The sequence below is a fragment of the Hippopotamus amphibius genome, chromosome 7, assembly GCF_030028045.1.
Source record: "Hippopotamus amphibius kiboko isolate mHipAmp2 chromosome 7, mHipAmp2.hap2, whole genome shotgun sequence".
NCBI classification, from domain to species: domain Eukaryota; kingdom Metazoa; phylum Chordata; class Mammalia; order Artiodactyla; family Hippopotamidae; genus Hippopotamus; species Hippopotamus amphibius.
The window spans coordinates 25,007,465-25,034,936 of NC_080192.1; the positions used below are offsets into that span (position 1 = coordinate 25,007,465).

Below are 27,472 nucleotides of genomic sequence, written 5' to 3' on the forward strand. Positions count from 1 at the left end.
GTTTAGGAAATGCTTCCTGGAGAAGAGAAGGCCTAAACTGAGTCTTGAGGAATAAGAAGTATCTAGCCAAGCAAAGAAAATCAGAAGTTTGTTCCACCTGGGTGAAGGAAGAATAATATAAGTAAAGGCATTGACTTATGGTTTTCTCGTGTCGTGAATTTGGCCAGAACCAGTGGAAATAGCTTGTCTCTGCTCCACTGTGTCTAGGGCCAGAGTTTGGCATCTCAAACAGCTGGGCATGACTCACATTGCTGGGAGCTGGTATGACCGGGTGGCTTTTTCCCTCACATCTCTGATGTCTGGCCTGGGATTCCTCAGAAACTGGGCTCAGCTGGGGTTGGCAACTGGAGTGCCCAAGTTGTTTGGGTTTTCGCATCGCACAGGGGGTAGCTGGACTTCATTTTAATCTTCTTTACACACTAGCCTTCATCACCAGAGAGTAAGCACCATGAAGGTGGAGGATGAATCTTATTTATTTCATTCCCGGCACTGAGCATATTGCTTGGGACATAACAGGCGTTCAAGAATTATGTGTCGGATGAGTGAATGGAGGAGGACAGAAAGTGAAGGTGCTTCACATATAAGGGCCTCAGTGTTCTGAGATGGAGGAGGTAAGGGCTTCCTCTGAGAATTAGAAGAGGTGGCTATTGAGAAGGTCCTTGAGGAGTGGAGTGAATGTTTGGGGAACTCTCTAAGGGGGAGGGGCACGTAGGAGGCAGCGCCATGATCTACCCATCACAAGACTTTCTGTAGCAGAGCCTGCCTCCTGGGTGAACACAGATGGAAGTTTGTTGTGATAACCTGGGAGGGGGAGTGGGTGGCGGGTTTACTAAGATGTAGGAATAGGGTTAGGGTTATAAAGGAATTTCAAAGTGCTGAAGAAAGTTGTCCAGGTGAGTAACTAGGGGACCAGCATCCGAGAAAAGTGAGAAAGCCAGTGGGAAGTGCAATGAAGAAGGAACTGACCAGAAGCCAGTTTCAAGGTCAGAGATGACTGAAGTAAGGAGAGAACTGCAAGACTAGGAGGTTGTGGTCAGAGGTGGGGTACTGGAACTTAAGATTTCTTATGTGGATGAAATTCAGGTGATGACAAATTCCAGAGTGCAGTCAGGATGTGGGTGGCTGAAGTGCAAGTTTCAATGAGGCTCAAGGAGGGGCAGCTCTTTCATTGTACACTTCCCAGCAAGGTGTCAGAGAAGGACTTTCTGGGTGCAGGTGTTTTCTATGATATGAGCAACTGTGTCTCTATTCCCAACAGAAGTCTGTTTTAGTGGAAACAGAATTTTCAGGATTTTTTTCCATTGGAATACTCCAATCTCTAGACACTGGCTTACTATTAAAATGCTGCCTAGTTAAAACAGTGCCTACATTTCTTTAATTCCCTTTTCACGTTCTTCAGAGTTCTTTAATACTAGTGTGATGAATTGGGTGTAGGGAGCAGTTATTTGTGTTGAGGAAGCTTACTTGCATTGGAGATATCCATTAAGGATACCACAATGAAAGAACATTTATAAAGCAAGATAGGTACATATTAAAGTCCAAATGATGGTCATCAAAAAACACTTCTGTAGCATTTCCATTGTACCAGGTGCTGCTCTAAGGGCATATATGAACTCACTTAATCCTCCCAAAGCCCTTTGCAATAGGTACTATTATCATCCCCATTTTGTAGATGAAGAAACTGAAGCCCAGAGAAGTCAAGTAACTTGCACAAGGTCACACAGCAAGGAAATGGCAAGACCAGGATTTGATCCCAAGTAGATCCTGCAAATACTGCAGTGAGGAAATTAGCCCCTCGGCCTTTCGATGAGGAAACAGAGGCTAGTCAATAACTTACTGTTCCAGGCTAATAAGTGGTGGAGCCAGAGCCCCACCCATGGCTGGCTGAGCTGTTAACCTCCAACCCGTGGGGGCTCTGTCACCCAGATGATGACCTTTAGTTTTGAAAATGATCTCCGGCCTTCCCGTCTCCCTTTGTGGAGGGACAGCTTCGGAAAACCTTCGTGGTGGTAAGGGCGGAGTTGCGCAACACATATTTGGGGAATAAACAAATAGATGAAGATTGCCACACTCCCTGGTGTCATAGTTGGCCGGTGGAGAGCATTTTAGAGTTGAGTAATTCCAGATAAAGACAGGAACATGGTGTTTATAAGCTGCCCTTAATGGAGGAGAACGCACACAGAAAACAAGGGCGGGAGGAATCAGGGCGCCTGCGCAGAGGGGGCCGCAGCAGAGGCTGCAGGCGTTAGGACCCTAGGGTGGGAGAACCCAGGCCTCGCTGGCAGCAGACCTGGACCAGGTGGACAGGCGGCCTGCATCCCCCTCTCCTGCCCCTCGCTCAGCTGCAAAAACTCAAAGGGACGCCGCGGGGCCCTCAATAAATATTTGTCCAATGCGTGAATGAGTAAAGGCAAGGGAGGGGCGTGTTTTGAAAGTCCATCCTAGTTCTCCCTGTCAACCACACCTCAGTAGTCCCCCCTGGATAAAACTCTCCCCTCCCGGTGACTGTCGCCAGCGGACGAGCCATGCCCAGGTACACAGTGCACGTGCGCGGAGAGTGGCTGGCCGTGCCCTGCCAGGATGCGCAGCTCACCGTGGGCTGGCTGGGCCGGGAGGCTGTGCGGAGGTACATCAAGAACAAGCCAGACAATGGTGGCTTCGCCTCGGTGGACGATGTGCGCTTCCTCGTGCGCCGCTGCAAGGGCCTGGGCCTGCTGGACAATGAGGACCTGCTGGAGGTGGCCCTGGAGGACAACGAGTTCGTGGAAGTGGGTGAGTGGCCAGAGGGGTGGGGCGTGAATCACTCGTCCGGGCATCCCTGGTAGGGACCGGCCCTTGTCCTCCACACTCTGGAAAAATAAGACAGGATTCTTACCCACCTTTTACAGTGAGGCAGCAGGCTCAGAAAGGAGGAGACTGACTTACTCGTAGCAAAGACTAGATTTGAAGCAAGACTGCAGGGCTGAAGCCCTTTGCAGTTACTGAATCATTCTGAAAATCCCTTTGCCCTTCTAAAGAACCTACCAGACTGGGGGCCAGGAGCATAGATTTAAAACAAAGTTGAATCCATTTCGTTTAACAAAACTATCAAACAAATAGTAAAATAGATTTAAATGTTAAGTATATTTAAACTATTAAGTATTTTAAACATATTAAATATTAAGACAATGGATTTAAAACAAAATAAAGCTGGTGATGGGGACGGAGGTGGGGTTGGATCTTGAGCTTTTATTTGGACCCTTTCATGCATGCCTGGCTCCTGCATCTCTAGCTTTTGCTCTCCTCCTTTGTAAATTTGAAAGCATCTGAAGTCATTTTAAAGCAGCCATTTCTATAGAATTCAAAGGCCTGAAGAGCCCTTTTCTTGGTTTAGCAGTAACGGCAAAAGTGGCTCTCCATTGTGATCTGTAAGGAGTCTCTTTGCACTCTTGTTTCAGTTATAGAGGGGGATGCCATGTCTCCTGACTTCATTCCATCACAACCCGAAGGAGTTTACCTGTATCCTTTCCTGCAGGCTCATTGGTCTGCTCTGGGGGCTACTGCTGCCAGTGATGGGGCTGGGGCTTTTCCATACTACCCAGTATGCTCCTTTACCTGGCTACAGATACAGCAAATACCGGGAACCTGAAAAGGTAAGTTTCAAACCACATCCTTTTTGTTAAGAAACTTAAGTGCCTCCCCTCTACCCCCACCCCCAATTAAAGGAGCAAACTTCATGAGCAAACGTCATCAGTGAGGACAGGGCTTTATCCAGCTCTGTGCAACAGGGAAAAGCATTATGCTTTTCCATTTCTAAATTTCCTTCCTCAGCCTCCTCTTCAGCAAGCTGTCTTTGTAACCGGCACATTTATGTTTCATAGTAGTGATAAAATCTCTGAAGTGTCAGAGCTTAATTCTGCTCAAGGCTTCCCTACTCCTTTGTTTGAGTCACTAAGCTGTTCACATTTCATGGAGATTCCCTTCTTTGATGCAGTACATCGCCTTAGATGGGGACAACTTGACCACAGAGGATCTGGTCAACTTGGGCAAGGGACGCTACAAAATCAAGGTATGCTGGAGGGAGGGGAAAGATGCCTTCTGAAAAATCTTCAACATGCTCAGCTCTGACCAATGTTTTCCTAGCTCACCCCCACTGCTGAAAAGAAGGTGCAAAAATCCAGGGAGGTCATAGACAGCATTGTGAAAGAAAAAACTGGTATCTTTTTCTTTTTGTGTTACGCAGTTCTTTTCATAGACTTAAAAAATGCGGCCTGCATCTAACTGTATAACATCTGGTTTTTATTCTAGTTGTTTACGGCATTACTACAGGTTTTGGGAAATTCGCCAGAACTGTAATTCCTGTCAATAAACTAGAGTAAGTTTGATTCTTCCGCTGCAAACACACACACACACAGTCACATGCCACCTATTCTCATTTTGGAGATTTCTCTCAACAACGGAAATAATTAACATTTGCCCCAATCTACAGATAAGGAGGGTAAGGCTTGGATTAACTCACACATGAATTGATATAGAAAACACAGAGTTGCTGGTTTCTTCCATTGCCCCATCATGCCTTATTCTGTCCCTCCAAAGATTTAACTGTTTTCCCTTCATTTTCTGAGCTGAGGGAACATTTTCAAGGTGAGGTATCTAAGAGGGTTTTTTCTATCTCTTCCAGGGAGCTCCAGGTCAACCTCGTACGTTCACATTCTTCAGGTAACTCACTTCAAACATTCAGTGCCTCCTAGATCTTGTTTATTTTGATGAATGAAGTGCAGTCAGCATCTCTGGGTTCTGCATTTGCAGATTCAACCAGCCTTGGATGTTGGTTGAATTCACAGACAGGGAACCCGAGGATGCTGAGGGCGGACTGTACTACGTCACTTTACATAAAGGACTTCAGCATCCAGGGATTTTTGTATCTGCAGGGGGCGGAGGGCCCTGGAACGAGTACCCCACAGGGATACCTAGGGATGACCATGAGGCAGTGTCAGACATCCTGTAAAAGCTGTGAACAGCTAGCACATTCCAAGGAGTAGGTGCCAATTATACTGCCGGGAAGGGACACAGAAAGCATCAGACAAGATGAGCTTTCAACTGAATCTCACAAAAAGGAATGGGCCAGGTGGAAGGAAGAAGTTGGGATGGGAGCATGAATACCTTCATGCCAAGAGAGTGGTGCAGTCAAGGGATGAAATTAAGACTGGAACTCAGGGATGAATTGATCGGGACAAGGTGGGATGGGGAAGTCTGTCAAGAATCGCCTCCTATCTGACTGCAAGAGAGCTTGTGCTGAGGAGTCCAGAAGCTATTCTAAGGGTATTGGGGAGGGCAGGGGGCTCCATGAAGCTTCCAAGGAGGGAAACTGAGAAGGCAAAACTGGAGTCTCACATTTGTCTGGAAGGTGAGACTGGAAGAAGCGAGACAATCAGGAGGGAAAGCGATGCAACTCTCTGAGCCAAGACATGGAGAGAAATTTGAGAAATTCTGTCTTGTAGGTGTTGGGAAACCACTAATCCCTGAGAGATGTCGGATGCTCTTGGCCTTAAGGATCAACGTCTTAGCCAAAGGATACAGTGGCATTTCCCTGGAGACTCTCAAACAAGTTATCGAAGTATTTAATGGTAATGCAACGGATCCCCATGGGGGCTGGGCGTGTACCACAGGTAGACTTGATTGACGGGGTGGTGAGGAATTGGTGAGACAAGAAGACATAAAATAATGGAGATGAGTGGAAAATGGGCTTGGCAAAAAGGAGGATGGCTAGATGGGGGTGGAAGGTAGGAGTGGGGCCGAGACTCTTACTTCTGTAGACTTTTACCCGCTCTCTATCAGCTTTCATTTAGCATTTGGCATCTTTAAGACTAGAACAAGCCCCTGAAGTCTGGCCTGAAGTTCAGGGCTGGAGAGAACCTTGGATTCAGTGGTGTTCGAATGTGGCTAGAGAAGCTGCATCAAACCATCCGGGATACATAAAGATTTCTGGCTGTCCATCCCAAAGGCTGGGACAGCCGTTCTGATTGGTGCCTGGGAATCTGATTTCTTCGTGCTCCCCGGGTGGTGGGAGAGCCAGACCTGAGCCTGGCTCTTACGAAGATAGAACGGAAACATAGAGATGCAAGACTTGCTTGTGATCATAAAGCTGTCTAGGGCCAAGATGTGAGGCAGTTCAGCTCTTTGGAGCTTGCTTCTTGGGATAATTCCAGTGTGGAGATGAGATCTGATGTGCTTGGGAGGCCACTGTCCCTCCCCACTGATAAGGATAAACATTCTAGGTCCGTGGAAGCTCAGGAACTTTGGGGTGAAGGGGTGGGAGGAGAAGCAGGGCTGGGCAGTCACATAGAGCAAAACGCATGCTAGATCCCCTGTGCTGTGGGCACACGTGACCTATCAGTGTGATATGCCCATCAGCGACTAGCAGCTGAGTGAACAATACATGGTCTACAAGGCTGTGCTGAGTAGACCAGCAGTGAGTCACCCCCTATTTCTACTCCCACCTGGTCTGCCTAAGATCCCAGTTCGTACAACTTCAGCCATGAATCTACCTATGCTTTCTGGGTGAGCCCAAGGCACCTCTGGGTGCTAGAGTTCTGAGGATTCCCCAGGGTGAACTGGGACCTGGAAGCTGACCGAAGGGTGGCACTGCTTTATCCTTCTAACATTACTTAGCAGCTGGAAAAAATGCTGCTGTCAGTAGTCTTTTACCTTGAAAATCTAGCCTCTTTTTTTGAGTAATTTAATGGAAGTTTCTTCCAAAATAGTACAACGTCCACTTACAAGTAGTAGTGAGCTGGTGGACTGGGTCACCAGGAATCAGGCAAAAAAGTAGAAACTAAGTTGCCTATGACTTTACCTCCGCAGAGAACTCCTGTTAAAACCCTGGGGCACCTTATCTTTCTAGAACAATTTGTATTACTTTTCTAATGTAAACATTTACATATTTTCAAACATTCCCCAAAAAAGTTCTTAATGGCTACCTATACCATGTGGTCCTATGAAAGTCTCTTAATTTCCTCTTTAGATCATTTTTACCTTTTTCTTAGAAATAAGGCGGCAATGAACAACAGCTAGTTCCTGATCACATCTTTAAGATGCATTGCTAGAATTTCTAGAAATTTCTAGGTCAGATTAGAACAGGCACATAACAGTAAACAAAGGGGCAGAAGACCAAGGAGAAGGAAGAAGTTAAGGGAAGAGATAGTCATTATGGAGATATGGGTTCCAGACCACCTTTCTTCCATGAACTCTGGTCTTAATTCTTTATGTACAGCATTCTCCCAGCTCCTTCACACAGCCTATCTGAGTGTGTCCTGGCTGAAACCTACAATGCTTCCCGTTGTGTTTAGGAGAAAGTCCAAACTAAAAATGGTTACGGAGAAAGCTTTGCTCCCAGGAGGGTCCTCTTTCCTTCCCTCCTTTCTTTCTCTCTTTGCTGCCTTTCTTTCTCTTTCTCCCCTTCTCCTCTTTCTTTCTATAGTAACTCAGCCAGGTTCCTTAAGCGTTAGTTATGCTTGAGGAATTGTCTTTCCCTGGGTGTTTGTATCATACGTGATACTAGATCCTTTGGGGGTAGGTTGGTCTCAGTGTCAAAGTGAGGATGGCCAGAATGAAGTACTCTTGAAGTAACTCGTGCCCCTTTCTCTCCCAGCCTCCTGCCTGCCCTATGTTCCCGAGAAAGGAACTGTTGGTGCCAGTGGAGACCTTGCCCCACTCTCTCATCTTGCTCTTGGGCTAATTGGGGAAGGGAAGATGTGGTCTCCGAAGAGTGGCTGGGCTGACGCTAAATATGTAAGACTTTAATACAGCTTCCACCTGTAGTAATTCCCCGACGCTGGACACCAGGTGTGCTTGCATGCTTTCCAGCATTTCATCCTTATAGCAGCTCGATGAGGGAGCCACTGTTATCCCTATTCTATGGCTGTGACAACTGAAGCTTAGAAGTGTTGACAGAGCATCAGGAGCCCAGCCTTAGTGCAGTACGGATGTCAAACTAGGCAAGGTTCAGGACTTGGTGATCAGCAGCCAGCGTTACTCGCCGGAATTTATTCTGCACCTAAAACATTTCCAGTGCCTATCCAGGAGGTCACACATTGTAGCAGGTTATTTAGTTGTTTGGTCTATAGGTACAGAGCTGTGGATCATCATAGCACTGACTTCTAGCCTCTGGAAAGGAGGCTGCACTCCCCTCTCCCCTCCAAGCTCTCATCCTGGTGGCCAATCAGAAAGGCTTGTTTCTGATAAAGCTTTAATGTTTTCTTCATTCATCTCCAAATCCATCAGAGCATCCCAAAGAATTGTTTGAAGTGATGTCTCTGATCTCTTGCTGGGAGGTCCCCTAACAGTAAGTGAAGGGGCAGGGGACCAAGGAGGAAGACGTTAAGGGAACAGATTGTCCTTTTGGGGGTTTGGGTTCCAGATCACCTTCCTTCTATGCAGAATGATCTTGATTATTTCTTTGCATACAGTGTTCTCCCAACCACCTTCACACAGCAAGTCTGAGCATGTGCTGGTCAAGACCTGTAATGCTTTCATTGTGCTTAGGATAATAGCTAAAATGAAAATGGCTTACAGGAGTCTTGCTTGTCATGTTACCCCCTAATCCCTCCCTGCCAAGGTTGTACATCACGGAAGCTAGAGTTTCCCTGCAGCTGGAGTGCCCTGTGTCATAGGCAGAGGGACCAGCTATGTCTGTTCTCTTCCCTGCTCACTCCTGTTCTTGCTTCTGATAAGTCCTCTAAGAAACTTCCCTCTCTGCTCTTCTGGTTCTTTTCCCTACCCGCCCCCCCCCCCCCCCCAAGTCCCTTTAGCCCCTCCTTTTTGCTTTCCCAACATCTTGTGATTATTTTCCACCAAACCTTACCCGCTTCCCACCTTCTGGAGCACTCAACATACTATGACCGTATTTGCCCTTGAGCTTGTCTGTCTCCATTTTTCCTACCCTCAGCCCCACACTCGGGACAGAATTAGGCATGTAATAGGTATTCTAATAAGCTTGTGAAACTGACAGAGTCAGTGGTGCTGCCTCTGTGTCTTCCTTCTTCTCTAGAGGGACATTAACCTAGTGACTGCTTTCACTTCTTTAATTTCAAGGGAAGGTCATTCTGCCCATTTCCCCTCAAGATTCTGTGTCCGTCTCTTGGGCCCATAAGCCCCTCTTCACTGGTGCTCACACATTTGCTACACAAATGAGAAACTCCACTCTGAGGTTCTGTTGATGTTTTGACAAGTAGGATGAGGGTGGAAGACTTTTGAGGACAAGCTCTGGAGGCCAGGGAGTGTGGACAGAGTAAAGAGCCCAGCCTTAGTGTATGTGTATCTGGATGTGCATCTGCTCAGGAGGCAGCCGTGTAAAACAAAACAAAACACAACAGTGAATCACTAAAGGGGAAACTGAATACAAAAGACCTAGAAACCAACATTCAGGGTTGATTTTGTAGACACTAGCCCCTGATTTAGGCACAAAAATTATTTGAAAGCTAAGTCTACTTGCAGACTAAAGAACAGAACTAGAGAATAGACTGGTAAATATGAACCAAGCCAATTCACGTAGGTCTAATCTTTTATAAGACAGAACTTCGGGCTTAAAAAATCTTTTATTGAATTCCACATGAAATTAGAAATACTCTGGTATTTCATTTGATTCCCATTTTTACCTTTCGAATCATTCTACAGGTCCTGGCAGCTCATGGTTTGAAACCGATTGTTTTGAAACCGAAAGAGGTAAGGAGACTCAAAGAAAATTTGTTCATTTTTAACAAATCTTTATGCACTACTTTCAGTCTTAATGTCAGCCTCACTGGTTTCTTAAATATAGTTTCCATGTTTGCTTAAGGTGGTCGCTGAAGAAAGGACTCTGCCGTAAGCATCGAAAGGCCTCTTCAGGCCACAGATGCCTAGGGGTTTTCTCACAGAAGAACTTAAACTTCAAATCAGGATCTCTGAGGACCCCTAAGAGATGCTGTCCGCCACCATCCCTTAGGATGCTCTAAGCCAAGAGTCTTAGAACAGAAATTTTCCAAGGTGTCTTGCCCATAATGATGAGAAGTTAAAGAAGAAATGCAGCATAATTAAGAGCTAAAGATTTTATAGGCCATCTACATTGGAGCACCACTGCTGCCTTAACAAGGGGGATACTTAACAGCTATTCCATTTGCTAGATTTATACTAATAATTTCACATATGACAGCACTTCATCCTTGAGCACTTAAATAAGCACTCCTGCCCTGCACTTTAGAAACCATGAATCAACATCATTCAGCTGACAGGCTGACATTTCTCTTAAGAAAGCAAAAGATATGAAATCATCTTGCATGTACACTTGTTACAACAAAAAGCGTTAGGAATCTTCTCTCCCCTCCTCCAAAGGGTCTGGCACTCATCAACGGGACACAGATGATCACCTCCCTGGGCTGTGAAGCTGTGGAGAGAGCCAGTGCCATTGCTCGGCAGGCTGACGTAGTGGCAGCCTTGACCCTTGAAGTGTTGAAGGGCACCACCAAAGCCTCTGATACTGGTCAGCATGGTTCTTCCGTTTGTTTGCTATTCATTCAGCCAGAGCTGGGAGTGGGGGGGGGGGGGGGGGGGCGTGGGGGTGTTCAAGGTCTTTAGACACGGGAGTGGTGGAGGTAGATGGTGGGGAAGGAGAAATTCCAAGTGCCCGTGCATTTGCAGGACTGCTGCAGCTTCATCAAAGTTACGCCACACTTGACCCTTGAAACAATCATGTTTCGCAGACAAATGTTGACCCAGAGAGTTAAGTGACCTGCCCCAGATCACCAGCTCTGACTCCCATCACACTACATGTTGTCTTAGCGATCTGTTGGCAGGATTTGAGGACTAGAGCAGGATTAGGGCTGGTCCCCATTAGAAAATCCGGAGAGAAAAATTATAGAAGTGATAGCTTTTCTAGAAAGTAGTGACTTTGAATGACTCCCTACTCTTATATGTAGTAGGACCAAAGAAAACTGTCTAGAAATGACTTGGTTAAATGAGGCCACTATTGCACTCCCTTCCATCATGAGTCTAAGTCTTTTTAGGGCAGGCCCAGTGTCTTGAGTTGAATTCCCAGTGGTCTCAACACACAGTTTGCACTCAGATATTTAAAGTAGAAAGAATAAAGTCCATAAGGAAAATCTTGCTTTGGAAGTTAAGTTTCTAATCCTGAGTAATGGCTAAGGACCCCTGGGACTTTTGAGAGACGTGTCAGCGTAGTGGACAGTCCTGCACCAGTAATGGTAGTAGTTCATTCAGTATAAGAAACGCTCAGACGTTTCCTCCTTCATCAATTCTAGACATTCACGCTCTTCGCCCTCATCGTGGGCAAGTTGAAGTTGCTTTTCGGTTTCGGTCCCTCTTGGACTCGGATCACCACCCATCTGAAATAGCAGGTCTGGGCATGCCTATGTGAGTGAGCTTATTTGCTTTTGGAAAGAATTGGAAAGAATTGCTAGCATGCCCTCTGCTGTCCCCTCTGCCTTTTCCACAGAAAGTCACAGGTTCTGTGATCGTGTTCAGGATGCTTATACCTTGCGCTGCTGTCCACAGGTAAACAAAAAACCCACAAGTTTCTATTCTTTCCCCAAGTTTGCAGGGTCAGGGAATAGAAAGAGAGGAAGGTGTTGGAAAATCATGTAATGGTCAATGGTAATCTAAATTTCTTTATTGTCTCCATTAAAAATGATGTATCTAATACTTCCGTTTGTCCATGGAATTTCTGTTCTATATGGTAAGCTGCTTGTTCCCCTTTGAATTGCTTTGCTCAACCCCCTTGTAGAGAAGTCCAACAGATAGCTTGTTGTTTTGGTTTAGTGCCCTAACTTTAAAAAATTCTTAATAATAGCATTATCCTAACCAGTTAATGGAGTTTTACTGTTTCTCCCTGTTAGAACTAGAACCAGCCTACCAGGGATGTTCACTGGAAATCTCACCACAGTTCAGGGGCGTATCCATGGTTAGATTGCATCTGCACTTCATAGGCAGACATAAACCATTATAAATGAATCTGTGAGGCTTAACTTTAAATATAAAATGCAAATGTCCTGGGTTGGCCTGAGGCACCCAGTAGTGCAGATGTTATAACTCATTTGCAAATGGCAATTAGTCGAATGAGGGACTAACATGCATCTCAAGAGTGAAACAATATTTCAAGTTGTATCAAGTTCCAATCTATAGTGTACTAAAGAGTCCTCCCTAGAGTAATCGAAAATGTCTATGGGGAAGAATTGCCAAATTAGCTCTACAGTAAGAATAAATCCCAGTATAAATGTCCTTGCTATTCTGATAAGAATATCAGACTATGTGACAGGCAACATTATCCGTGTCTTCCATGTATTACCTCATTTGATCTTATCTTTTAGGTCCACGGCGTGGTGAATGATACAATAACGTTTGTGAAGAACATCATTACCATAGAAATTAACAGTGCAACAGACAATCCTGTATCTTTTGCTGGTTTTACCAAACTGTGATTATAGAATTCCAGCTGGTAATTTTTAGATCTAAGTGATCGTTGTGTGTAGCCTCTCTGTCTCCATTTCACAGAGTACGTACCTGGGCTCTGAGGTTAAATGCCTTGCTCTAGATCCGAGCTGGTAATTTGCAGAGGCAGGTCTGTGAACCTAGTCTCGGGTACGGTTCTAACATGCTGTGCTTCCAAGGCTAATGGATGAAAGATTAAAGGGGGGTATCTCCAGCATCAGCTGAAGGGTTTCACGAAGTCATTTGCCCTAAAACCCACTGCGGAGGTTGTTGGTAGAAGGATGAAGACCTATGTCACAAGTGTGATTGTGGAGACCCTGTGTAGGATGGCATTTATGTGAGCCTTCTTGGTGCTAAGAGACACCATGGCGCACTAAACAGAGGCAACCTTTCAGTTTAACATTTACCTAAGTATTGATCAAAGACGTATGGCTTTCCCCATCCTGAGTTTATTTCTGACATGGACTTTACTTTACTCACATCCGTGTTCCCATATTTGTACAAAGAAGAATAAGAATACCTCCACCTCTCAAGGATGGAGCCCTTCTTTCCTTCACAGTGCAGGTATCTCAGCATCATCTCGTTTTTGCTATGGAATGTTCTGTGATGAGATCAGTCCAAAGTCACACTGGCAACGTCTTCACAGAGACAATACTGCCTTTGAAGACCATCCAACCCCTTGGGCATCTATTTCTCCTTCCTCACGTCTGCCTCATTTGTTAACATGGGGGAAAGAGCTGAATTAGCGGCCCTGAGAGCCGTGCACAGTCTGGGTTAGCAGGCAGCAGCTGTGTAAGGGTTCCCACAAGACCTGTTCAGTGTGGCTTCTCTGACAAGCTTACTTCAGGATGTACGTTTTTTATCCTCTCAGATTGTTTTACAGTTAAGTCAAACCCCTGCTAAATAATCCTTAACTCACTAACCCTCCTCAACACCATCCCACCCTCCCAAATGGAGTAGTTCTCATGACCTCTGTGTATTCTTGTCTCATCTGTTATTTCTTGCACTGTAGAGCAGAGGTATCTGTTCTACACTTACATAATGTAGACTTGAAAGGGTATCTTATGGAGTAATAAAAAGCAGAACAAACAAACAAAAATATCATTGAATTCTTGGCCATGGGAGAGGGGATGATTCCCTGCTAACTTCTTCCCCCACCACTTGCCTCAGCAAAAATTTTGACCAAAAGTCCTTTACTTTCTCAGTGAAAGATTCTTAATTGTTGATGAATTTCCAGTAGGCTAATATTTGGGAGTTCTGCAATACTGGTGTTACCTGAAAAAATATTTTTTCTCAATTTCCTATTGCAGATATAGAACATCTGTTACATAGTTGCTGGATATTATGGGAATTAACTTCTAATTGCTGTAATCTAGTAGCCAACAAATTTGGAACACTTAGAGAACAATAGATGATGCTTAAGTTGTAAACTGGTGCAGGGATCACTTGCTATAAGGATACAGAGAATGGAGAGAAGACCAAGGCCTGTGGTTGCAGGCAGGTCCCTGGAAAAGGTCAGGAGCCAGGCCTAAGAGGCTCATAGTTATACACACAGAGAAAGGTAACTCCAGACCTGACTAAGTTAATGTAACACACGCACCTCTACTTCTTTGGAAGTCAGAACTTTTCCCAAAGTTGCCACTGACTTTGCAGCAACCTCTTGGCCTCCATTTGCTGTGAAGGCTGGCACAGGATCAGTGAGTAGAGAGTTTGAAAGTTTTCCCAGAATAGATTGTTCCAACAGGTTGGTAGTTGCTCATCAGCAAAATCTTCCATTCAGCAGGTTCTTCGATGGAGCACAAGCTCACAGTGCCCACTGAAGAAACAGAATTTACTTTCAAACGGATGTCCTGGTCTCTGTTCTTAGTTTCAGGTTATAAACTTTTTGAGGGCAAGTACTGACCACCAGGTTCATAATGTTATGGTGCTTGAGAATCTCTCAAGCCCAAGAGAAAACATTTCATGCTGCATGTTTCTTTGACCCCCGATTGGGTGGACACCATCATCTTTAAGGTTTTTGTTTCATTTCGTTTACCTTTGTATCCCTTTATGTCAACACCTGCTTGTGGAAAGACTCTCCTCTCCACCCTCCCTTTGTACAAGGGCTGTCACCTCAGTGTTAGAAATGAGCAGCTGGGGAAAGAGTTATACTTCAGGTGGTGATCAAGTGTTATGTAAAAGCCTTAACCTGTTCTGAAAGATGGTCTTTGCCAGCAGGGGAGAGACTATTTCTGGAGGAAACTTCCATGGTGAATACCCAGCCAAAGTAAGCTTTTAAGAATTGCTTCTGACCCTGAAAGCATATCCTTAGATAGTCCAACTGAATCGAGACACTCTTTCAGGCCCTGGACTATCTGGCTATTGGCGTCCACGAACTTGCTGCGATTAGTGAAAGAAGAATTGAAAGGCTCTGCAACCCTTCCCTCAGCGAGCTGCCTGCCTTCCTGGTGGCTGAAGGTGGACTGAACTCTGGATTCATGATAGCCCACTGCACAGCTGCAGCCCTGGGTAAGGACACTGCCCTTAGCCCAGAATGCAAGCCTGTCCACCTAAGGGCCTTTCCATTTTACCTGAAAGTATCACATTTTGTCTTTGAATGAGATCTTTTTCACCACCTCCATGTGCATCCTACCTCTCTCAATTCAAATGCAAAAGGTTTAGAGAAAAAAATACAAAGTAAAACCTAAGCTACATTACACCAAAACATAATAACACACAAATAAAGTTGTAAATAAGGTTTCCACAATTTCTCTGTAGAAAGCAGTGTGACATCACATGCAAACTTCATCTTTGTAGGTTTTCCTGTAATCTCGATTTGAAGACTATCAGAAGGAAAAAGACAGAGATGTTTATAGCTACTGGTGAAACTTGAACTGACCCAAATGATTAAAGTTTGTTTACATTCCATTAGATATACCAACCACTAAAGGTATAAGGATGTGATTACAGCATGCAAAAATGCTTATGAGAAGCAAAATGCCCTCCATGAAAACTGAGCTTTAAAAAAGCAGCTTTCTGACTCAAGACTGTAAGGGACAGAGAAGTAGCATTAGAACAGGGTCTGGCACAAAGGAAGAGCAAAGGGCTTCACTTATATCTACTCAGTTAATCATCAGACAATACCAAGAGGCAGGTACTATTATTTCAAAGATGAATACTTGAAGCTCCGACAAGTGACCTCCTCAATATTACACAGCTAGTAAGAAGTAAAGCACAATTCAGACCCAGGCATTTTGGCTCCCAAATCTGTGCTCTCACTTCAATTAATGAGGACCTTTTTAAAATCAATACTGAATCCTAAAATATGGTTGCCAATTTAACAAACAGAAATGCGGGATGCCCAGTCAAATGTGAATTACTCAGCATATTATTTGATACTAAAAATTATTTGATTATTTGATTTTTTAATCTGAAATTCGAATTTACCTGGGCACCTGGTATTTCTTCCGGCAAACCTATCCAAGAGGCAGGATAGTATAGTGGTCACTAAGAGCATAGACTCTGGGTCTGAATCCCAGCCCAGCCCATTTACCAGCAGCCTGGTAGGCAGCAAGCCTCTTAATCCTGTTAACCCTCAGTTTATGCCTGTGTAAAATGAGGGTGATAAATTTACCAGGTGGGGCTGGTTTGAGGAGTAAATGAATTAATGCCTGGAACGCCTTAGAACGGTGCCTGGCGTGGAGGGAGCACTAAATTAAGATTCGTCGTTGCTACTATTCCTCCTCACCCCTTCCGAAGTGCCACACCAAGGCTCAACACGGCCAACAAAGAGCCACTGAGTTCATTTGCTGTCCAGTATTTGCTATTTGCTCACTCACCTCCTTACTGAAATACCCCTCTCAAGGGCAGCGACTTCTCACATTAACATGGGGGGTGGTGACTGATTTTTAGAGAACTGTTATGAACTTGGGAAGCCCCATTTGAAAGTGATTAGCTGCCCTAGCTGTCCTTAGAAGTTCCTCAGCTTGCTTCATTATAATAAAACTGGTGGTGTTCTTTTTTTGGCCACGTGTAAGTTACCTTTCCAAACAAGCCCCACCAAACCAGGTGATCTGTATAGCAGGTTTAGGGGCCCAGGACTTGCAGTGCTGAAACCTGAAAGTTCTGGGCAAACCAGGATGAGTGGATCCCCGTAGTTTATACTGCATTATCTCATGATCCTCTCTAGCAGAGGAAAGAACTGCAGCTTCACTCAGAGCTGCTCTCAAAAGCTGGGAAAAAACTCTGAGTTTGACCTTTCCTGGCTTCTGAAGCTGCGGAGCAGGAACTCTGTAATCTAGGTCCTTGCTACTTAAGGTGTGGTTCTCTAGCCAAAAATACAGTCATCACCTGGGAATCTGTTAAAACAGCAGAATCTCAGGCCCCACCTGAAGCTCAACATTTGCACTTAAACAAGACCACGTGATTCATTTGCACAATAAAGGTTGAGGGACAGCAACCCAGGCCAACTCTGGGGTTCCCCCCACCTCCCCAAGACGTCCCCCCAGTCATCAAGGCCTTGCTTAAACACAGTACACCCACTGATGTCCTCATCGAACAGTCTCAATTGTAAATCTTCTTGCTTAAGATCTGTGGGTCCAGCCTCAACCCCCAAATGCCGCGCCTGAATTCTGATCGCACCTCCTCTGGTGACGTAACCGGTTTGTTCTACAGTACCTGATATGAGCATCACTTCTTTTTGTTCCTAGTCTCCCTGACATGCTAAATGCTTCCAGTGTTTTCAACTTGGCTTTGTAATATGAGGGTTCCCATCCCAGTCTTATCTCAGAACTCACTAGAGTTTGAGAGTCTTTCTCACGTTGGGAAAAAAGAAAAAAAAACAACCTTCTTCCTTTCCCCAAAGTAACTTTGGACCATCTGGTGCTTTGATAGTGACCAAGAGCTCCTGAAGAGGGCATCCCATGCTGAGAAGCTCTTTGGGAAGCCATGTGTCAATTGGCAACTAACTTCTCCTGCCTCTTTCAGTTTCTGAGAACAAGGCCCTGTGCCACCCCTCGTCCGTGGACTCTCTCTCCACCAGCGCTGCCACGGAGGACCACGTCTCCATGGGAGGATGGGCAGCAAGGAAGGCCCTCAGGGTCATTGAGCACGTGGAGCAAGGTAACCCCCGCCAGCCCAGGATGCAGGCCTCACTGATAAACTAGACGCTTAGTGGTCCTCAGAGTAGCATCCCCGCCGGCGGCATCAGCATCACCTGGGAGCTCAGGGCCTGTCCCAGACCTGCTGGCTCAGAGACTCTAGGAAAGCGTGAACAATCTGGATTTAACAAGCCCTCCAGATGATTCTGATGGCTCGCTGGAGAATAAGAACTGGCTAATCCAGTTCATCGGGTGGCTCTTTTTTTGTAATGAAAATTTTAAAACATATTCAGAAGTGGAGAGATTAGTACCTTCATGTTACACCTCACTCTGATTCAACAGTTAATACATTTGCTTCATTTTTTGTTAACTTTTTTTCAAATTATTTTCAAGCAAATCCCCGTTGTCGTGCTTTCTTCCTGCATACTTTCTCCCTCAGATACACTTTCTTATCCGCCACAATGCCGTTATCACGTCCGACAAAAATCAATGTCTTGATATCATCGGGCACATAACCAAATTTTGCCAATTATCTCACTGTCTTTACAGTATTTGTTCAAATCAGGATTCAAGACCCACCTTTTAAATTTGATGGTCAAAGTTTTAAGCCTCTTTTCATTTAGAACAGTCCCCTGCCCATTTTTTTTTTTTTTAATTCATGCCATCGTTAAAAAACCAGCTCAGTTTTCTGACAGAGACCGACATTCTGCATTTACCTGTGAGCTTCCCCGTGGTGGTACTTTTGTTCCCTGTCCCATCATTTCCATGAGTCGCAGTTGGTCCTAAAGGCTTGACAAAATTTAGCTCCAGCTTTTTCGGGCAAAGGTAGTTCATAGGCGGAGCTATGTTGGGTCAACCTCTTCTACCATCTTAATCACAGCTCGTTTGTTTCTTAAAGAGAAATTGCCTTCCTTTAGGCATTGTTCTCTAAATTCCTAAAATTTTGCAACTGTATTGGAAACAACTGGCTGACAAAAGAATATCACTCTTTTAAGAGAACTGTGAGAGAGTTAAGTATTCTTTATTTTTTGATAACAGCTCTACTGAGATATAATGCAGATACCATACAGTTCACCCATCCACATTGTACCATTCAGTGGGTTTTAATAGAGTTGTGAATATACTCAGAGTTGTGAGCGGACACCACAATCAACTCTAGAACATTTTCATCATCCCAGAAAGAAACCTTATACCCTTTACCTATCACTCCCTCATCCTCCCTGTCCGGCCTGGTTGGGGTGGAAAGGCATGTATCGCTGAGCACAGTGGATGAAATGGTGAATGAGATATTCCCTCTCTCTGCCCTCTTGGAAATTAGAGTCTAACTAAAGAAGAGGACACTGAACAAGAACTTGGCAAATCTTTGCAGCACTTAACGAAATTCTAACGAAAGAATTGAGTTTTAGGAGGCTATAAGTGAACCTGACCTAGTCTGAAGGGATAAGAAAAGGCATTTCTGAGGGAGTATTTAAGAGCTGATATGAGGGGGCTTCCCTGGTGGCACAGTGATTAAGAATCTGCCTGCCCACTATTTACAATAGCCAGGACATGGAAGCAACATAAATGTCCATCAACAGATGAATGGATAAAGAAGATGTGGTACATACATACAATGGAACATTACTCAGCTGTAAAAAGTAATGAAACTGGGACATTTGTAGAGACATGGATGGACCTAGAGACTGTCATACAGAGTGAAGTGAGGCAAAAAGAGAAAAACAAATATTGTATATTAACACATATATGCGGACTATAGAAAAATGGTACAGATCAACCGGTTTGCAAGGCAGAAATAGAGACCCAGATGTAGAGAACAAACATATGGACAGCAAGTGGGGAAAGCAGGGAGGGTTGGGGGGGAATGAATTGGGAGATTGGGATACCAAATTGTAAACTCTAAATATATGTAGTTTATTGTAAAAAAAATAAAATAAAATAAAAAGTTAAAAAAAATTCAATAAATTCATATACCAGCTTTTTCATACAAAGAGGTTTAAAATGGTTTAAATGTCCGTTGAAGCCCATCCTCTCTGGTCAATTAACAGTATTGGTTTAGTACCGCTTTGCTCCTCTATGTTTGGGTGTTCTAGCTTCTTTTTTCTGTGAATTCCTCTGATGGCCATCTGGACTGGCCCTGTCTGAATGCAGTAACATCAAGTTCCAATTTAATGGAATTCCACATAGTACATGAAGGCTCACTGGGAACATTTAACAAAATGAAGTGCCTTGATGAGCTCTTCAGATTCATCAGTTCAATGACTGAAGATGTTCAGGGATGGAGAACTGAATGTGGCTTAGAAACACAAGGTAGATGGAGCACAGAATTTTCTGGCAGATCCTTGGAAGCATCTGATGAAACGCTATTAAAAGATACAAAACCATTAAGGTGACTACGAAAATTAGCATAAGCCCACATACCTAGGACAGAAAGAAATTAAGCTGGGCCTAAAACATAGCTGGTCACCTTATGAGAAAGCAAAGTGTTGAATAAAAAATGGAAAATGGGACCAACCTTTAAAAGGTAATATTTCCAGTGGTTAAAATGTGGCTTATCTATGTATTCAACAAATATTAGCTGTTACGACGATTTCTCCTCTGAGCATTTCAACTTACTGCTTATTACTGTGATTTAAAATATTATACAATGCCTCTAAAAAAAAAAGAATCTGCCTGCCCATGCAGGGGACGCCGGTTCAATTCCTGGTCTGGGAAGATCCCACATGCCACGGAGCAGCTACTGAGCTTGTGCTCTATAGTCCACAAGCCACAACTACTGAAGTGTGCTCCGCAACAAGAGAAGCCACCACAATGAGAAGCTGGCACACTGCAACGAAGAGTAGTGCCCCCCCCCCCCACCCCGCAACTAGAGGACGCCTACGGGCAGTCACAAAGACCAACGAAGCCAAAAAACAAATTAAAAAAGAGAGAGAGTGCTGAAACGAATAGGGCCAGCTAATTGAGGGGAAGGGAGCCATATTTAATAAGGAAAGGGGGTGTGTGCTCAGAATAAATTGTTCTGGGATGCGCTCACAGATGCCCATACAGGGAAGTACTGGGATGGGTGATGAAGGACAGCGCTGTCTGCACGGAGGCAGCGGACCGCTGCAGGAGGTCAGGCAAGAAAAAGACCAGGAAGAGAGAGGCGGTTGCATTCAGGGGAAAAGAAGACATGGAACGTAGTCAGCCCACTGGAGGAAGGAGGGAAACCTTTTCAAAGGGAGCAGCTTAAAAAACTCAGTGTGGGGAGTTCCCTGGCAGTCCAGTGGTTAAGACTCCATGCTTCCAAGGTGGGGCATGGATTTGATCCCCCTGGTTGGGGAACTAAGATCCTGCATGCCCCGCGGGGCAGTCACACAAAAAAATATCTGGAGTGAAAGAGAGTTTGAAGGCCAAGAAATAAGCACAGACATCTCTCGAGACCTTGGGTGGTGGAGAGATGGGAAGGAGGGAGATGTAAGGTCAGGAGAAGCAGTCTTTTCTTAGTGAAAGGAACACAGGTATAAATTAACCTCAGATGTTGATAAAATGAATAGAATCAATTTTGAAAACTTTAAGAAGGTTCTTGCAATATATCTAAGGAGAACTATTAGTTATTTGCTCAGGATGGTTTTAGTTCATATGAATCATACTCTGTTAAGGTGAAGAAAATATTCATGTGAAACTAGAAGGTGTTCCCATGATTCTTAGGATATTTTAAGTGTGTTTAAATTTTTGGAAGGAAAGGGTGAAGGTGGTTATTAGGCCACAGAATATCAGGTTATTTCAAAATAAATGAGAATTGTATTTTTTAAAATCCAGGTAAATCAAGATACACTGAGACCTTCGCATTTCTAACAATGAAGTGTGTGGTTTGTAAATCCCAGCTGATGGCATCAGGGAAACTGCTGGTTGTGAATAGCAACAAAGAGCAGTTAAAATGCTGAGAGGTGGTGACTTAAGGTTCTCCTGACATGTTTCGAGTTTATCTTGTAAACCCACCTAAGATGCTGCCTGTGATATGCGCTAGCAAAATCTGCATTTCCGTATTCACATTTCCTCAGCCAGGTTTGTGTCATGTGGGTGAGGGGCCAATCGGAAAGATTAGCCAGCTCTGATCTTGAGCTCCAGCTCTATGAAATAAGTATAAGCACTTATTGAATAAAATGCTTTACTTCTCGAAGTTTCCAATTCCTTATGTGTAAAGTGAGGGGACTGGACTAGAAGGTGTGACGTTTCTTCCAGGTCCAAAGGGATTCCGTAACTTCTTCCTCTCCCATTGGGACCTGTCTGTACTCACCAGAGTTTGTAGTGTGCTTCATAAATTTTAAAACAAGAAGTCAAATGTTTTTAAGACTTCATTTTGGTTAAGCGCTTAAGTGGCCTGATCAACTCTAAGCTTCTAAATTATCTTCTTGACAAATAATGCAACCCAAAGTGGTTTAATTTTGAAGTACATTTCTATTAAAAGATCCTGCATTAGACTATATCAAATGCAGGGAGATTTAGGTTTCAATATTCAGAGTGGATCGCAAGGTATGATGCATTCCATAATCATCTATAGCTAGGAAAATACAGTGTAAAGATTGTTTTATGAAAAAACTTAAAGTTAGCGAGATATAAATTTTTAGAATTTCAGTTTTAGTGGAATTGGGAGCCTTTGGGTTGGAGGGTTTGAAACAGACATTAAAGAATTAGTTTCAGGGCAACCAAAGACTCATGTGCTCATTCACTGGCTCTTTCAGTCCTTTGATGAAGGTCTTTTATGTGCCAGGTATTTCAGGCCATAGGGAATAGCAAGACTGAAAACAAACTGAAATGTACAGGTGGAAATAGGAAACAGAGGTCATCCACCTTGATCAGCTGAGGGGAGAAGGGGAAAGCTGATGTACCTGGATGGTCCTCCAGTCCTTCTCACTGTTACAGATGCAGCCAAGAGGTTAGAAAAGCAGATTTAAGATGGTAAACAAATACCAAGGCAGCTTCATGCTACCCACAGACTGAGAACCAACAACCATCTGTTAGTTGGCTGGCAATGGCCATCAGCTTGCATGGGATTTATATTCCTCAAGCATGAAGTCGGACTCTAATCAGCCTTCCCTCCTCCTTCCTTGTTTCAGTGCTGGCCATCGAGCTTCTTGCAGCCTGCCAGGGCATAGAGTTTCTACGCCCCTTGAAAACCACCACTCCGCTGGAGAAGGTTTATGACCTGGTGCGCTCTGTTGTAAGGTAAAGTCAAACAGATCCCTGGAAAGCAACACTGGTTTGGAACTGTGAACCCTGGCAGCACTTAACGGTGGCTGATGGTTTGATGTGCTTTCTCTGCAGGCCCTGGATAAAAGATCGCTTCATGGCCCCAGACATTGAGGCAGCACACAGGCTGCTCATAGAGCAGAAGGTAAGTTGGCTACTTGGCTTGTTTCTTAGTTTGAGGTTGTTGTGGGGAAGCAAAGGGAGAGTGGAGAGTGGAGAAACATTCTCTTATTCTTTTGTTTCCTGGCTGTTCCTTGGAAGTGAACCAAAAGGTACTCATGAGACTTTCAAGGTCACTAAGAAACTATTCGATAAACTCTTCCGTGTTCCATGTTGCACCCAAACATTGACTATCTAAGGATTAGAAGTGGAAATGAATTTTAAATGGAATTGGGGGACGAGTATTTGTGGGGAGAAAATGAGATGTAAGTGTCATGACTCTTCCCCATCAAGAAGGTTCTCTTTTATTCCAAAGTACATTCTCCTTCTGTAATGCTATCACCACCACGACTTCCTGGTCCAATGACTGCATAGACCTGAAGAGAAAACACATTTCCTGAGTTTTTATTCAAAGGGCTCTGGGTGTGTCTAGTGCGCTGGCGTGAACTGCCCCATGCTGGCTGAGATGCAGTTTCTCTTGAGTGCTTCTTCCCTCTGGCTACCTTGACTGCAGACGGGTCTAATAGGGACAGATGCCTAGAATGCTGACTCATTTTAAAAATATATTTTTAAAGTTCTTTAAGCCTTTAATTGGTAGGTATCATGTTTCCTAGAATTGCTTAATTTCCTCTGGAACCATTGCTCTACTCTGGGGGAATGATTTTTTCCTTTGACCTTCACTCCTGTCGTTTCTAAGTATTCCCTGTACCCTTTGAGGGGAATTCCCTTGCTTGCTGCCAACTCTGGTGCTAGAAGGGAGGTGTGTGAGAGCTCAGCCTTTTTTTTTAAATGAAATGTGATTGACATATATTAGTTTACAGTATAATGATTTGATATTTGTATATATTGCAAAATAGTTACCACAGTAAGTCTAGTTAGCTGTTCACTACCACATAGTTACAATTATTTTCTCGAGATAACAACTTTTAAGATCTATTCTCTTGGCAACTTTCAAATATACAATGCAGTATTATCAACTGTAGTTACCAAACTGTACATTACATCTCCAGGATTTACTTATTTCATAAGTGGAAGTTTGTACCACCTTCATTGGTTTCTTCACCCACTCCCTCCAACCTCTGCCTCTGGCAACCACCAATCTGTTCTCTGTATCTATGAGCTCTTTTTTTTTTTTTTTTAGATTCCACATATAAGTAAGATCATATGATATTTGTCTTTCTCTGTCTGACTTATTTCACTTAACATGGTGCCCTCAAGTTCCATCCATGATGTTGCAAATGGCAAGACTTCCTTTTTTGTGGCTGAATAATATTCCACTGTGTGTGTGTGTGTGTGTGTGTGTGTGTGTGTGTGTGTGAATCTCCCAATTTATCATTCACCCATTGATGGACACTTAGGTTGCCTCCGTGCCTTGGCTATTGTTAATAATAGTGCAGTGAGCCTGGGGGTGCAGATATCTTTTCAAGGAGGTTAGCTTTTGAAAGAATATATTTTCTAAGGTAATACAAAAGAATAGGAAATTCTCCTTCCCTGCTAGCAGCAACCAGATAAAAAGCAGCTATAATATAGACCAACAACTGGACCTTAACTTGAGAAGATGTTATGCTTGAAAGGGAATAGTTTGGTGGATGGAGGTAAACACAAAACAAGGCTGTGAAGCACTGCTTCTCAAACTGTAAAGTGCATGTGAATGTCTGGGGGATCTTGTTAAAATGCAGATTTGGATTCAGTAGGTCCGCGGTGGGGCTGACATTCTGAGTTGTCCCAGTTGATGCTAAAGCTGCTGGTCTGGGCCCCCTCCCCCCCACCCCACCCAAGTAACAAGGGTCCAAAGAACAGAGCGCACAGGGCATGGAAATAGAGCAAAGAGGAAATCCACTGCCTCTTATCATTTAAGGCTTGCCTTAGAAAACACAGTCCCCTCCTTGAGCAACTTTCCTTAATTCCATGCACACTGAATTGTCTAGGTTTTGTTTTCTGGCTCCTTTTGCTTTAGAAGGGTAAGCAGCTAAAAACCTCCCTGGTAACTTGAGAAACATTTTGGACTTTGTATTTTAAAAGCTGTTAAAGCAACCAAAGACGAATTGACAGATCATGTGTCAGATGGCTTATAGTAAAAGCAAGCGAACAGCTGCTATGTATCTAGCCAGGTAGAGATAATGTTTTGACTCCAGACAAGTTGATGTTTAATGGCCTGTGAAAACAATGTTGTCAACGCTTGGACTTTGTTTTGTCCTTGCATTTCAGGTTTGGGAAGTAGCTGCACCATACATCGAAAAATACAGAATGGAGCACATTCCAGAATCAAGACCTGTTTCCCCAACAGCATTTTCACTGGAACTTCTGCACAAGAAATCTACCAAAATCATAGAGTCTGAGGATCTTTAATGCTTTTTGTCACGAATTAGCAGATCAGATGGTACATAGTTTAACAGCAAACAGTATTATGCTGTAGGAAAAACCTGAGAACTTTCTGAGATGGATCAATCTATTATACAGCTCAGTTCTTTTAATACCTGCTCTGGTTAGGCTGGTGACAGTATTACATTTACTAAATCTAGCACTGTGTTCTTATTGAGCTGGTTAGAGACACAGCCAGTGTTTCCAGATTATAGGAGTTTTCTTGTTTCTTAACAATACTACAGGCCACTCACTCTTAAGGCTGAGAAGAGTAACTACAATTTCATGGACCTTTGACTCTTGACATTAGATGAACTCAAATCTTGAAACAGGTTGATGGCATTCTTTTCCAAGAAATTAGACTTTTGTGAATCTGTTTGTTTTGGTTTATTTTTGTCTGTTTTTTGTTTTTGTTTTTTGCTTTGACAAGCTCTCCACTAGTTAACTCTGGCTGATTGTACTATGCCTTGATATGACCACTGTTCCTTAATATGTCTTTGTAAACAACACTGTTTAAGTCATAATTTGTTCTCAAGCTGCTTTTTCTTTTATTAATTGAATCGTAGTAAAGAATAGTCAATAGGTCAATAAGAGATTCTGTGTGAAAGAGTTAAGGAATGAAAATAAAATTTGCTTTTGCAGTGGTTCTCAAAGAACTGTGCATTTCATATTTATCAAATGTCACTACACATATCAAAAAAAGGATTCAGATGCTTAAACTGGAGGAGGAGGTTAGTGCTACTGCTGCCTTACCATGTGTTAGTACTCTAGTCACATTCTTGTAATAACCCAGCATAAGAAGGCTCCTTATTTCACAGGTAAGGAATCTGATGTTCAGAAGTAAACCAACCCCCCCTCCATAATGGTAATCACTAAAACAAGGCCCCATTGACAAAAGTCCGATGGACCCTAGGATGTTACCCAATGTGTTCCCTTCCCGCAAAAGAAGATAAAGAATCTCCTGGAAAGGCTTAGTGTAATTGTCCGGACAAAGGATGAGTCACATGACTTCTTGGCTTCCTGAAGCTGTGACTTTGCACCCTTCTGTGCAAACATGAGCAAAGCACTTTCCAAGTGCAGGAGTCTGAAACCGTGGCTCTACAACTGCAGTTGGTCAAGGAACGGATAGGCACACGTGCCAGCTTGCCTACCTGATCACAGCCTAAAATGGGTCCAACGTACATTTCACAATAGAGTCTTCTCTTAGGTTGCAACCTGTGCAAGGAAAGGTGGAGACAGGAGTAGTGAAAACCAAAATTCAGTGAACCAAAATGTGCTGAGGAACCTGTTTACCAAAAGGTGGTCCCTGATGCTGTTTTTTCTGAAATGTAAACACACGAATGAAGTTTATTCATTCTTACTCATGAGCTGCGGTGGAGCCAGTGAACCCGCAGGTTGGATGGCTCTTTCTCACTTTGGTATGGGGCGTGCTGGTTTCCCACAAGCCCCTGCGGTTCTCTGGGGCCCTTTGTCATTGTTTCCTGTACAGCTGGGTGAGTAACTGTGCCATCAAGGGAATTTCAAGGTAAATGTGGACTAACCTAAGTCTCATTTGTCTTGTGTCGTTTCTGTATCCCTAGATTTTTTTTTTTAAGCTCTTTATTGGAACATAGTTGCTTTAGACTGTCATGCCAGTTTTTGCTGTACAACAAAGTGAATCAGCTGTATTTATAAATATATCCCCATATCCCCTCCCTCCCACGATTCCCTCCCACCCGCCCTATCCCGGCCCTCTAAATCATCACCCATCATCAGTTTGATCTCCTTGTGTTATGCAGCAACTTCCCACTACCTATCTGTTTTACATTTGGTAGTCTATATATGTCAGTGCTACTTTCTCACTTCATTCCAGCTTCCCCTTCACCCACCCCCCACCCCGTGTCCTCAAGTCCGTTCTCTCTTTATTCTTGCCCTGTCACTGGGTTCATCTGTACCATTTTTTTAGATTCCATATATATGTGTTAGCATATGGTATTTGTTTTTCTCTTTCTGGCTTACTTTGCTCTGTATGACAGACTCTAGGTCCATCCACCACACTACAAATAACTCAATTTCAATCATTTTTATGGCTGAGTAATATTCCATTGTATACATGTGCCACATCTTCTTTATCCATTCATCAGTTGATGGGCATTTAGGTTGCTTCCGTGTCCTGGCTATTGTAAATAGTGCTGCAATGTGAATAG

At 43.8% G+C, this 27,472-nt stretch overlaps 1 protein-coding gene and 1 long non-coding RNA gene across 2 annotated transcripts; one reads left to right on the forward strand and one right to left on the reverse strand.

The window, feature by feature from the left end:
- Window positions 1-18,347, reverse strand: LOC130856663 (uncharacterized). Its single transcript, XR_009054644.1, has 4 exons — window positions 18,254-18,347; window positions 14,060-14,275; window positions 2,594-2,849; window positions 1-97 (listed from the first exon to the last, which is right to left on the reverse strand). It is a non-coding gene; the product is annotated as an uncharacterized LOC130856663 (long non-coding RNA).
- Window positions 2,521-26,845, forward strand: HAL (histidine ammonia-lyase). The gene is made up of 20 exons (XM_057741347.1): window positions 2,521-2,772; window positions 3,438-3,498; window positions 3,605-3,632; window positions 3,974-4,048; window positions 4,123-4,195; window positions 4,288-4,354; window positions 4,661-4,698; window positions 5,481-5,606; window positions 7,631-7,770; window positions 9,655-9,702; window positions 10,348-10,495; window positions 11,274-11,369; window positions 11,468-11,526; window positions 12,339-12,419; window positions 14,660-14,725; window positions 14,802-14,967; window positions 17,425-17,559; window positions 22,634-22,742; window positions 22,842-22,911; window positions 25,134-26,845. The coding sequence occupies exons 1-20, from the start codon at window positions 2,526-2,528 to the stop codon at window positions 25,272-25,274; spliced, it is 1,974 nt and encodes a 657-aa protein (XP_057597330.1). The 5' UTR covers window positions 2,521-2,525; the 3' UTR covers window positions 25,275-26,845.
- The last annotated feature ends 627 nt before the right edge of the window (window positions 26,846-27,472 follow it).

What these genes read in the sequence shown, in the direction of transcription:
- HAL (XM_057741347.1), top strand. Translation starts at nt 2,526, where the DNA reads ATGCCCAGGTACACAGTGCACGTGCGCGGAGAGTGGCTGGCCGTGCCC. An exon ending in CATTGTGAAAGAAAAAACTG is followed by an intron (nt 4,196 to 4,287) that starts GTATCTTTTTCT and finishes TTTTTATTCTAG; the next exon opens with TTGTTTACGGCATTACTACA. An exon ending in CACCAAAGCCTCTGATACTG is followed by an intron (nt 10,496 to 11,273) that starts GTCAGCATGGTT and finishes CATCAATTCTAG; the next exon opens with ACATTCACGCTCTTCGCCCT.